Here is a 13,731-nt window from a genome sequence, read left to right as displayed (position 1 = left end):
GTGTGTGTGTGTGTGTGTGTGTAGTGTGTGTGTGGAAAAAGAGTTGTGTGTAATACTGGCATTATTTTGATTACGGAGAATTTAAAAAGAAAGGGAAAAATTAAATTTATGTGAACTTATATGATTGGAGGGAAAAAGGACCAATGAGAATGAGGGACTGAAAAAAGGCAAATGGATCCAGCAACCATGCTGGCTACCATCCAATCGTTAATGAAAGGAATAAAGTAGGACATGTATTCCAACAATTGATGGGCGTTATGAAAGAGAAGAGGAAGGTGACTAGTGGGAGAATAAGCGTCAGGTTGAACAGGAGAAATTGAGGGGGCGGTTGCGAGACAGGAAATTCCTCAATTTCCTGTCTCGCAACCGCTCCCTCAATGAGGATAGTGATATCGGATGTAAAACAGGGGGACTGGACGGGAAGAGATCATCGAAGAAGTCTAGATTCTAGACAGGGAAGTAAGAAATTTCTAATAACGATGATAGAGTCGAGGCTGGAGACTGAAAGACCGAAGTTTGTTCTTGGGCCGATGCCTGAATTAGCGGAGATTGTTCTCGAGAGTTTTCCGACTGTTCGTGTCCGCGAGTTAGAGCGGACATAGACAATGAATCGGCGCACATTATTAGTCCTCGCTAAGTGATGAGGGGTGGAAGAACGCACTAAAAATTTAATCGTTTTTAAAGAGGGAGTACACAAGAAGAAGAAGGACCACCTAGTGTACTGCAGCGAAATCAAAGACTTACTACTTGGCGATAGCGATGTATAAGATAACCGTCGGAGAAGGTGCCGTCAGCTGTAGGATGCTGGGTGCCAGATCCACTTCGTCAATTTCTCCGATCAGCCAGTGCTGTTGGTCTTAAATTGATGAAGTATAGTTTTACTAAGTTGCACTGACTCTACTGGAGAAAAAGGCTTCGAGAATCAGATGAAGCCTTTTTCAAAGATCCCGACACAACTATAGCTTCTAAAACTCAAAGAAAAATCACATTGAAGACTGCAGAACTGCGGTTTTTATACTAATCACTCCCGATTACTCAAGGATTGGTGGAATAGATTTCGTTAATTAGTATTAAGATTTTTCTTTGCTCTCGGATTGGTTAAGATTTTGGGAAAAGAAAGATGTTAACCGGAGTCTAGTGTGGGAAAGAATTAATCTTAATATTTATGGGAAAACGCATGTGCAGTGCGTCAAGAAAGCGCACGTGCAGCGTCGGCACAAGATTACCCAGAATCTATCTCTGAACGTTGCGTGTCGCTTCTTAGGTTTTATGATCACGGACTCGTGAGAATCGTTCGCAACTTGACCATTAAAAAGTATTTTGGCGGTCTTACGCTTCCAATGACATATTTATTGTTATTTTAGTCGCAGAGTTCGAGGGACACAAACTCGATGTCCTTTTGGTGTCCCGCTGCTCGTGCATGTGCCTCGATTTTTAGTTTATCTCGGAGGGACATTTATGAGAAGAACTGAATTCTTCGTTTTAATTTTTGGTGTAGGAAAAGAAAATTTTTGGTCTTCTCTATGTTATAATGCTCAATTTATTCTTCTTTATTCGTTATTCTTAGTTGTTTCTTTATTTCAACGAATTCCAGATTTCCAGGAAAAAAAAGAGTCGTGGGAGTCCGCTGGATGTAACAATATAATAATATTGTTTCTATCTAATCTCTTTTTATACAATACTAAGTTAGAAATGAATGAAGATCCAGGTCGGAAAATTGCTTTGTCATCTTCTGGATTGGTAACAAATGTAATGTATAATTTCGTCTCTCTTCGATTTCCTTTCATTATGTATTAATTTATAAACGAATATAGATTGATGATGAATAAATCACTTTTTCATTATTAGTTTCTATTATTTCCTTAGTTAACAATTACCAGGGTGTAATTTTTTGTTTACATCCGATTTCATTTGTTAAATATTAAGTTATAAACAAATGGAGATCGAATAAATCGCTTTGTCATCATCTTCTGAATTAGATAATAAATATAGTGCATAATTTTGTTTTCATTTGATGTCTTTTTGTTAAATAATAAATTATAAATGGAATTCTCGAGATCAAATAAATTACTTTTTCATTATCATTTCCTAGTTTTTAACAATTACCAGCGTGTTTTATTATTACCGACTTTACCGATTTTATTTTGACAAAACTGACCGAGACACTATCGTAGTACAGATCGCAGATTATGTATATCATTATCGTTCCCCAGCAAACATATTTGATGTCACTTTGACATCAAATTCTGGTCATTGATACGAATGATATCAAGTGACCAAAAATTAACCAACCGATGTTTCCATCATGTCATTATTTTGGTACTGCTTTTCAGTTAGCAAATACATAATTTTGATTTTATGCTTTGATTTCTCATTGATTTATACTGATGCAAATCAAAATATCACTTGTATAATAGTTTTTTCTATGTCAATCATTCATAATTTTAATTAATACTAAGGTATTTAAAGCTTATGCTTCTGCTGACAATTTAATATTATTAATATTTGAAGAAATTACAAGGAAATGAAATAATATGCTGGTATTTATTATCTTAGTTAGAAAATGATAATGACAAAGATATTATCCTCAATCTCGAGAGATCGTTCGACCCATGGTTGAAAGAATATAAGGTGAAACATTGCGCATAATGATGATAGCAATACTAGAAATAACCAATTAAATAAATATTCCCCATTATGCACTTTCCTGCGTATAATAACGCTAGTTGTACAGGAACAGCCAATCAAATTCAAATTCATTCTCCTACTGCGCATCCACGGGAGTATTTCACTTTATATTTTTTCCATTATGGTTTGATCGTGGCGGACGTGTTTCTCACTGCGATCTGAGTGTTGTGATATGAATGTTTTATTTTTAAGCGTAAATGTGAACGTGTTTGACTGTGTTGTTTGTGTTTGTGTTCTAGTGTTTTCCTTCCCCAGTCTAACGCATTCTTGTTGCCATTCTTCTTTGAGAAGCAATTGTGCTCGACTGCGGCACAATACTTACCAGCACCCAGACAGTGACAGATTTTTTAACCTGAATAGTCGTAAGTTTAATATCTCAGGTTTGCGAAGCAGAATGATGCTTTTTCCTGCCAGATTCTAATTTTATTGATTTTTCGTGTAAAAATGAAGATTTCATAAGAAAAAAAGATAATAATTTAATTTGCCACTGCTCACAAATCAATGAAATTAGGCTTACTTGATCTGATTTTGTATAAAACGAAGGAATTTGGCAGAAAAAAGCGTTACTCTGCCCTGCGAATATGAGATATTAATCTTTAAAATTTACGACTATTCAGAATAGAAAATCACCGTCACAGCCACAAAATACTGTGATGCGAATAAACGCTGCAGTAATATTTTCATGTGAGGCGCGAGCCAAGGTCTGGACATGGCTACGTTAGACTATTTAATAAATTTTATTAAAATGCGAGTGCTAAGCTATTTCCATACCAGATCTGTATCAATCACAAAACTAGGCTTTGAACTATTAGGTGTACAACTTTGCCTCCGTTTTCCTATAGATGGCTTTAGCGGTAGTCGAAATAAATAGATCATAGACGTCATACAATAAACTTGATACAATAAACTTGCATCTGTCAACATAATCCCATAGAAACATTAGTCGATTTGTGTCTGCATCATAAAGTTATTCTCGATTGAAAATATCAGTTTACGAGCCAAATTCTCGTCATTTGCGAGAGGTTTTAATTTTTTGCTTCAATATGAAAAAAATCTGCGGCTGAGGCTCATCGATTGCTCTCAAATACTTATGGTGAGGCCGCTATTAGTGAAAGAACATGTCGTGAGTGGTTTCAACGCTTTAAAAATGGTGATTTTGACATCCAAGATCATGTTCTGTATTTGGTGGGACCAGCTCGGCGTAATGTATTATGAACTGTTAAAACCGACTGAAACAATCACAGGCGATCGGTATCGAACGCAATTGATGCGTTTGAGCCGAGCATTGAAAGATAAATGGCCGCAATACAACGAGAGACACGATAAAGTGATTTTGCAGCATGACAATGCTCGACCCCATGTTGCGAAAGTGGTCAAGACATACTTGGAAACGTTGAAATGGGAAGTCCTATCCCACCCGCCGTATTCTCCAGACTCTCTCTGACTATCACTTGTTTCGATCAATGGCACACGGCCTGGCTGACCAGCACTTCCGGTCTTATGAAGAAGTAAAAAATTGGATCGATTCGTGGATAGCCTCAAAAGATGACCAGTTTTTTCGACGCGGGATTCGTACGCTACCCGAAAGATGGGAGAAAGTAGTGGCCAGCGATGGACAATACTTTGAATCAAATGTATAACCAGTTTTTTACAATAAAGCCTTGAATTTCGGAAAAAAAACGGCGGAAGCAAAGTTGTACACCTAATATGTCAGATTTTTTAATGAGATTATGGCGTGGCAAAGCAGTGGCAAAGTATCGTTGGTCAGTATCATGGCATTCGTGGTACTGACGAGGAAGTTTCTACCAGGGCACACACATGCAATTTATGTATGTAACTGTTATAAAATCCTTCAATAAATTTCGGCTGTAAATTATTATTTTTATATATTTGTCTTAATTAATACGTTATATAATCACAGGTAGTGATAGCGTTTATTATTTTTACGTTAAAATGATAATTAATAACATCAGCATAGCTATATTAATATTTGAGGCCAAGCCTCAATACAATGATGGGTCATAACTGAATCGTAAAACGCTAGTTATAAGGGTCTTTTACATAGAAGTCGTAGATAGTCGTAAAGTCCTAAGTAGAAAACCAACCAATCACAATCAAATATAGGAAGAATACTCGATTAAAAATGAAAATTTCCTATGATTTAGGATTTTACATCTATCTATGACTTCTATGTAAAGAACTCTTATAATTGGCATTTTATGATTCAGTTACCGTTATCTATGGTCAGTAAATGACTAAAATTTGATCAAAATAACATGTGTTTGATATCTGAGTCTTTGCGTAAAGAATGTCAGGACACTAAAGGAATGCATGGAATGTGGATCGACAATGACGACTGAGTCTGAAAAGATACAGATCTGGACTTTGCGTCGTAATATTTCTGCTTATAGGATGCATAGAAAACAAATAAAAGCACATACAATACAATCGAAGTGTAAGTTATCTATTAAGTGAATTTAAAATTCGGAACAGCCGTTATTGAGATCCGATAATCTTGATCCGGCGCAACTCACTAGCTCGTAAAGGAAGCACAGCAATATCTCACGCTATGCTTAGCGCCGAGACACGTGTCTCCAAATTACAAAATAAGAAATAGACATGATGGATCATTATTTAATGTCGTAATCGCAGTAATATTGGTTTACTGTAAAATAAATGGATTCTCCTGTGCGCCAATATTATCTACTGCACGAACTACAAACCGTTTTGCGTATGCTGTATACTGTAGGAAACAAGGCGTTACACGAGTCAATCAGCTGCAACAAGTATGACCCGCGTTCACAATATCGTTGCCGCGCAACAGTATTATTATTGTCAGTATAGTATAGTTCTACATCCTCATGTATAGATATATACATATATACATATATACAAGGTGTCTCAATATAATCGCCAAATATTTCATGAGCAGGTAGAGCAAACTAAACTGAATTGAAAAGTTCTGTATCATTTTACAAGTTTTCTCAATAGTTAATGAGATATTAATCCTTAAAGAGAGCCGAATATGCGCGCCCGCCCAATCTATTACTGTGAAATGTATACGCCTAGCAATCACTTGGCTCTCTGTGGGGAGCGGGGATTGCCTGCCAAAAGCCCCGCGCCGCGCACATCACCGTCGTGAAGTTAGCCCCCAACATTAAAAAAATTAAGTTTTTATAGCTTATTCGATTGCTCATTGTTTGCACATGTATGCACATTTTAAATTTTCGTTTGCACACTTTCAGTTTAAAAGTTATTCAAAAAACAATTTGAGGAGGCTTCACACTAGCCCCCCCAACTTCGAACAATTTGGTTCAAAAAGATCTTAATCGAAAGATTTTCGTTTGCACATTCCTAAATAAATCGATTTTTCATTTGCACACCTTTAAAAAAATTATTAACAAATGAGAGTTGGAGATTACCTTTATATAATAAAAAATATGTTCGGTTCGAATTTTAAAAATAGATCCAGAATAAAGTTTCTTCGATTCTATTTCTTTGAATCGGAATAAGTTGTGCATTGTTATTTCTGTGCTCAATGAAAAATTTCTTTGATTTAATCATTATTTTTTGAAATCAAATATATTTTTATTTTTCTCTGAGATACTATTATTTCAGTTTAAAATAATTATTTCTTCAATTTAAATGTAACTTTTACACGAGTATAAATAGTTTCATTAAATTTATTTATCTACCTGAGCAGATTTTTATTCTTATATCTCTGATTAATATGCATTCTACAATATGAACAGAAATTAATATCAATCTTGGTTTCTAATTCTTAGAACTAGAAAAAATGAAGAGTTGAATCAAGATTAAAATTAAACTGTATTGGTAGAAATAGGCATCAAAAGTTATAAATGAATTTTAATAATCAACTTCACAAGTACTACATTTAGATAAAATCTTTTTATTACAAATTACAAAATAGTGATATTGTATCAACTATTTAGAACAATGTATTCAACTGTCATATGTGATCACAGAGTAAGTAAAAGAATGTTGAGACATAATGACAAATATTATTTTAGGAATTATCTATTGAGAAATAAATTGATTTTTAAATACATTTATCAAACCAAGCATCATAAGTTACGTTAAAGTAACAGATTAGAGAGAATAATTTCCATTATATGAGATATATAATATAAGAATAAATATAGAAAACGAATAAAAAAGTTAATAACGAATTATTGCAAAAAGTGAGATTTGTACTTTTTAAATTTTTTATTTTGAGATATCCCTATCGTACATAATGACAATTAATATCTATATTTATTCTTATATATCTCTTATATATATATATCTCTTATATATATCTTATATATATCTCATATAATAGAAAATATTTTCTACCAATCTGTTAATTTAATGTAACCTATGATGCTTGGTTTGACAAATGTATTTAAAGATTGCAATTTTATACATTTATTCTTGAGGCTATCGTATTCTTCTCAATGTCTATAATTCTTTGACAATAAGAGATGTCTTATTTCTTGCTCTGCGCTGCCATTATATGAGATGAATCCTATTAGCCGATATTCCTCATTTTTAATTTGTAAATGTGTAGGTAGATTATAAATACATTTAATGAAACTATCTACACCCAGTGTAAAAGTGTACGTTTAAATTGAAGAAATAATTAGTTATTTTAAACCGAAATAAGAGTATCTCGGAGAAAAATAAAAATATATTTGATTTCAAAAAATAACGATCAAATCAAAGAAATTTTTCATTAAGTGCAGAAATAACAATGCACAACTTATTCTGATTCAAAGAAATAGTCTATGAATCGAAGAAACTTTATTTTGAATCTATCTTTAAAATTCGAATCGAATATGTATTTTGAATAAAGTTAACCCCCAACTTTCATTTGTTAATAACTTTTTAACTAAAGGTGTGCAAAGAAAAAATCGACTTGTTTAGGAATGTGCAAACGAAAATCTTTTGATTAAGATTTTTTTAACCAAATTGCTCGAAGTTGGGGGGCTAGTGTGTAGTTGGCCTCCCCAAATTTGTTTTTTGAATAACTTTTAAACTGAAAGTGTGCAAATGAAAATTTAAAATGTGCATACATGTGCAAACGATGAGCAATTGAATGAGCTATAGAAATTTTATTTTTTTTAATGTTGAAGGGTTAATTGTCGATTATTTTGGGAAACTATATATGTACATACAGGGTGTCTGGAAATAATCGCCAAATATTTCATGAGTAGATAGAGCGGATTAAACTGAGTCGAAAAGTCCTCTACTATTTTGTAAATTTCCCAATAGTTAATGAGATATTAATCCTTAAAGATAGCCAAACGCGCTCTTGCCTGGCCTACTACTGCAAAGTGTATATGCCTCGATCGTTTGGCGCGCGGGCCTTGGGAGTTGGGGATTGGCTGACAAGCGCCCCGCGCCGCGCACACCGCCGCAAGCCATCATAGCTCGGACAGCGCGCTTGCCAGGCTATCTCCGCTCTTCACGGCCTACGCGCCAAGCGATCGATAAGCGTATACACTTTGCAGTAGAATTTGATTATTTTTAAGGATTAATATCTCGTTAACTATTGGGAAACTATTGGGGAATTATTGGGAAAATTTACAAAATAGTAGAGGACTTTTCGATTCAATTTAGTCCACTCTACCTGCATGAAATATTTGGCGATTATTACCAGATACCTTTTTTTAATGTTAACAATATATATATATATATATTGTTAACATAAAAAATTAAAAAAACGGAATAAATAATGAAGGATACTGAGCTGTTGGATCGATTTTATTTTAACATACTTGACAACATTCGCTTAAGATTGTAACATTTTCGAACATATTTGTTTATGTCACTATTTAACACTATTTAACAATACATATTTAACCTATAATATCAGTCCATTTTAAAACGTCTGACAAGCAAGAGCTGTTTCATTTTACACAGTTATTGAGTTTTATTTTAATTCAATAGACTATTCTATATAAATTAACGTAAGTTTGAATATAATTTCTCATTATTATTCAATTAATTTATATTAATCATTTAATTATAAATTAACATTACACAGAATATATTAGGATAGTCGTTGAAGGAAATCTTGATCGGACCGTATATTTTTTATTAAATTAACGTTAACTGAGCTGGATTCTCGATAACAATCGAGGATTAGTAAAACACACTTTTATAATTCGGATTTCAAACTTCTGACTATATATTTATTTCGATCTGTAACATCTAAAGGAAGATGTATGTAAGATTAGTCTAGGACGTCAATTTTTATTATTGTATTATTGTAAATTCGTTGACTTTGTAAGAGGTTATTTAAAAATGTTATGTATTTCACTGAGGAAGACTTTGTAAGTCGAAACGTTTGAAAAACGTTATAGCATTGTACTTATTTAATAAAAAAACGATTTTTATTTTATGATAACTATAATTGCTCGTTTAAAAAATCTTTGACTTATTAATTATATGTATAAAGTATTTTGTATCCACAAAATGGAAAAAATATAATAGCAGAAAATTGTCCTTCTTTGATAAAAGAAAAGTTATGAGTGCTTTCTAACAAGTGACTCATTCAGTACAACATAATGATCATCTTATCCTTGTATATTGCGAACAACAAGAATGTAACGATGTATTGTATCACACTGTGTTATGTGTTAAAATTCTATAAAACCAAAATGAGTTAAAAGTTACTGTCTGTTGTGCATTTCTTGTTAAAAGGCACTTTATAAACCTAAAATGGAAAAGATTAATATCTTTACGTCATTCATGAAAATATTTTATAACATTTTTATTTATCATACAAATAATGTAGTAAAATCACAATCGTAAATTATGCTTTGCTTAATTATGATCCAATGTTAGAAGTGTTAATGGGCTGGCGAACTATAACAAAATACCACAGTTGTAAATCGTTTTGGCTAGTTATAGATAAAGGTATTTATTATGGGCTGATTATTTTTAATTTACTTTACTGCCAGAGGCATTTCGATTATCTGATGAAATATGATGCTTGCGGAACCAATTCCGTATTTTGCGTCTGCAGTTAAAGAAATGTGAGTGGATGCATTGTAGAAACATTATGATAGAAAAATTGTGATTGCTTGATATGACTGAAATAAAAAAATGAATAATGAATACATCTGTCTGAAATTTTAACAGTAATCCTGTGAAAGATCAAACTTTTCTAAAATTATAACAGTTTAATATTTGTGGGGTCATTTCTATATCAAGCCGAGAACTTTTCGAAGTTATATCCTCGTCTAATATATATAATAATACATCAATATCTATGTATTACCTTTAGTATAATTTTTATTTCTTTTTATTAGATAGAACAAAAAGAGTTATATGTACATGTACAATGTCGTATTAATTTATTGATAATATTATACATTATGTCTTAAAATGTCATTAAACGTAAGAAAAAAGCACTAATACGTTTTTGTATTGATATAACTGTTAATTAAAAATCTGTACTTTATGTATATTACAGATTTTTAGTATTGGTGATATATATTGAAACGCGGCCTACATTGCATGTGTGCATAACTTTATTCCTAAAATCTGATTATCACACAAATGTAAGATTAACTTTAATCCCGGTTCATTTTTTTTCAATTCTAAAATTAGAAAATTTTTCAAAATTAAAATAAATCTTACATTTGTGGGATCGAGCCTAATATATGTTTTCGTCCCTGAACTGAGATGGTTATATAGGAAACGGAATAAAATGTCGACAATTAATCAAATTTCCTGCATGATCATATTAACTCAGAGATCTTATACATTGGAAATGAAAATCTATAAAATCGACCTCGATTAAGTTCGGCCGTCACTCTAGCATTTCCTTAAACTACAACAAAAATTTTATTTTATTTTAATCTGTAGATACGGTCATTGACAATGCAAATTTTATTATAATAAAGGCACGTCTTCGCGACGTCTTATATAATAAAGTTTTTACTCTCAATAACAACATAGATAAAAATAAAATAAAATTCTTGTTATAGTTTAAGATTAACCGAATATATTCGTTTTCTATTTATACTGATTGGATGACCAGTTTCTGAGAAAAAAAGATAATAAAGGTAATAATTTTTCAAGTTTAGACATTTTTTTACCTCAAAAACTGATTGATTTAAACAAAAAAATTTCAGAAATAAAAAAATGTCCATTTTGATTTAATTAATCTTACAGAATTTTTTTTGAAATTTTTCTGAGTTCAGATTTTTTTAAACAAAAAATTGTTTAACGATCACATAAAAAAAAATAAAATGTATATAGATCTTTTTCCGCAGAATAATATGAGAAATCAAATTAAATCGTTCAGCCTAGATTAGTCGGTTGATTAGTCGGTTAGTGAATTGAAAACGCTCACCTTTATTAGCCGTCGCTTGTTATGTTTAAAAAGTGCGAACCAAAAACGTTTAAAATATAATGTCTTATTTCTGCCACATTATTAAAAACTATTCCACTCTTCTTTGTATACATAATAGCTTTTTTGTGAAATGAGTTTCTCCTCTACGTAGGAAGGCATGGGAAGCGAGTTTCACACCATCTTCCCTCTGCCAAGGGGCGTATGACTTCCACGTGAAGCTAGTTCCATCCCATCTCCCCTCTGTCTAGAGACGCACGATATTCTACATGGAGTTCCATCTTATCTCCCTCTCTATCAAAGAGTGTAACGATTTTTCATGCGGATGAATCTTCGCGTGAAAAGTCGTAGAACATATTTTAAAGTAGAAAATTTTGCTTTATGTAGAAAGGAACATCATTTTTTAAACTTTTTTGTTAATAATTTTTTAATAACGAGCGATGGCTAAAATATTTTGCAAGTCATTCAGGATCATAACTTTGACAACATATGTCAAAGACAAGGTCATCGGGACGAGCTTTCTGTATCGGCATATTTACTAATTTAAATTTTAAATATGTATAATTATTTCTATATAATGGAAAACAACTTCTTCACACTTCGGCCAGATTATAAAAAACCAACCAGAGAGGTCAGATAGTTAATAGATATCCATTGCATCCCTAATAATAATTGATAAAGTTATAAATATACTATATATTCTGCTCTATATAGAATTATAGAATTATTTGTATGTATTATTCTATAAATATATGATATAATATTGTTATACATACATAAGTACATAGTTAGATATAAATTGCATTTAAAAATTAATCTTTTTTAAAATAGGACATCCAGGTTTATTAATAAAATTAAATTTTATATGCATACCTGAAAGCAATTTTGCCTGATGTAGCATACCATCATTTTGATTGTGACTTGAAGAACTGCACAACAAAGACAAACTGATTTTGCTAAGATCACGGGATCATCAAGGTATTCATAAATTGAACTTAGCAATGGAAGCAACAATAAGATATTGCTCAAGTAACACATGTACCACAAAATTTTGAATGAAATGATGTCAAATTTCGTTGCATTCGGTGGTGGTGGCCAAACACATGTTAAGGCCACACTAATTTTCGTAAAATTTATAACTTTAACTGGTGTTATCATTATAATAGTACAATTATTATACACATCGTCTTCATAGAAACTACATCGGATGTCTATTCTGTTATCAATTTTTCTTATATCTTTTACTATTATCTGTTTGTATAATCTTTTACTTAATGTGTATACGTGTTATGGAAGCGAAAGGAACAGTTTAATTCAATCAATCGCAAGGAATTAATAATGAACTACAAGTGGATTCATATAAACTTATTTTATTTTTCATTTGATGTTTATTATTCTTAATGACTATACTATATAGAAATTGAAATAAATGTCAATTTTCGATTTTTTAATTTAAATTTTTAAAATAAGATTTTACATTTCTATTTTTTATTTAATTTTCTAATTTTTTAAACGTTCTAAATTTCTTAGTGACAAGAATATAAATACAGTTACATAAAAGTTGATTTTGATACATGCTATAATCAAATATAGAAGTTACGAAGTAAACGAACGACGAACTTATTATTAAATTAAATATCTCATTCTATATAATGATACCTTTGGTTAGCGTTACACCTATGTATGAAAATAATGATTGGTTATACATCGAATTGATTAAAATAATAATAAGACAAAGGGGCGATGTCCGACTACTATAGAACATACTATGAACTTAGTTCATTTGTTAAACATTATGTACAGCGTTAACAGCTATAAATTGTGAGGAATACTAATATAATATATATGTATGTACATATATATGTATATGTATTGTGACGTGACAATTTTTGTCAGTCACTGTCGAAGATCGTCAGAGGAATAGCGCGTCTTTACGGCTCGGAGAGCGAGCGTGCATGCGAACGTGCGCTACTTACTTAATTGAGTTTTTGAGAAAAAAACAATATGTTTTTGCTTAATTTCTTTTTCATTAAAGACTTTATTCTGTCAGCCTCACACTTAGACTTAGTATCGCCCTCAGTAGCTGCAATTTCATTCTATAACTGTGCCGTCTTATTCACTTGGGAGAAAGAAGACTGCAACGCCAAGAAGAGAGAAGAAGTGACTCTACGCGGGGAGTCACCTATCCGGGAGCCCGACGCGCAAGTCGTATCATTTCATTTATATTTGTTTTATAATCTGCTGCCGCCTTGAATCTCTATTCTATATCGCACCTTACAGAGTGCGACGGAAGGAGAGAACTCCCGGCTACTGAAGAAACATTACAGAAACATTACACTAGTCGGGGGCATATGTCTTCGACACAGCCAGTGGAAGAGCGGACATCCCGCATCAACCGAAAAATTTAGGGGCCTTAGGTGAAAAAGGAATCCCGGAAAAATTGTATTACGCGTCCTAAGACGCAAGGATTCGTGACTGAGTCGCAATATTGTAAGAGGATGTGCGAAGAAGACACTGGCGACGAGTATTCCGAGAATCGCTGCCGTATGAAGAGTTGTCGAGGAGGATAGTGGAAGGATCTTATACCAAAACGTAAGATGAACATCGCCGTCATTGCTGTAAAGCTGCCGATCCATGTTCGTAGCTTTGAACGTGTTCGCACGTGGAAAACTCGCGTG

General features: G+C 32.4%; 1 protein-coding gene across 1 annotated transcript; it reads right to left on the bottom strand.

The window, feature by feature from the left end:
• Nucleotides 1-743: 743 nt before the first annotated feature.
• Nucleotides 744-12,202, bottom strand: LOC105621720 (the record flags this gene model as incomplete). Its single annotated transcript, XM_012203178.1, has 2 exons — nt 744-848; nt 11,927-12,202. Coding segments are annotated over 2 exons (381 nt in total), but the record flags the coding sequence as incomplete, so codon positions are not given.
• Nucleotides 12,203-13,731: the final 1,529 nt, after the last annotated feature.

The sequence above is a fragment of the Atta cephalotes genome, assembly GCF_000143395.1.
Source record: "Atta cephalotes unplaced genomic scaffold scaffold00036, whole genome shotgun sequence".
NCBI classification, from domain to species: domain Eukaryota; kingdom Metazoa; phylum Arthropoda; class Insecta; order Hymenoptera; family Formicidae; genus Atta; species Atta cephalotes.
The sequence above is the reverse complement of the archived record's forward strand: the minus strand, read 5'-3'. Positions and strand labels throughout refer to the sequence as shown.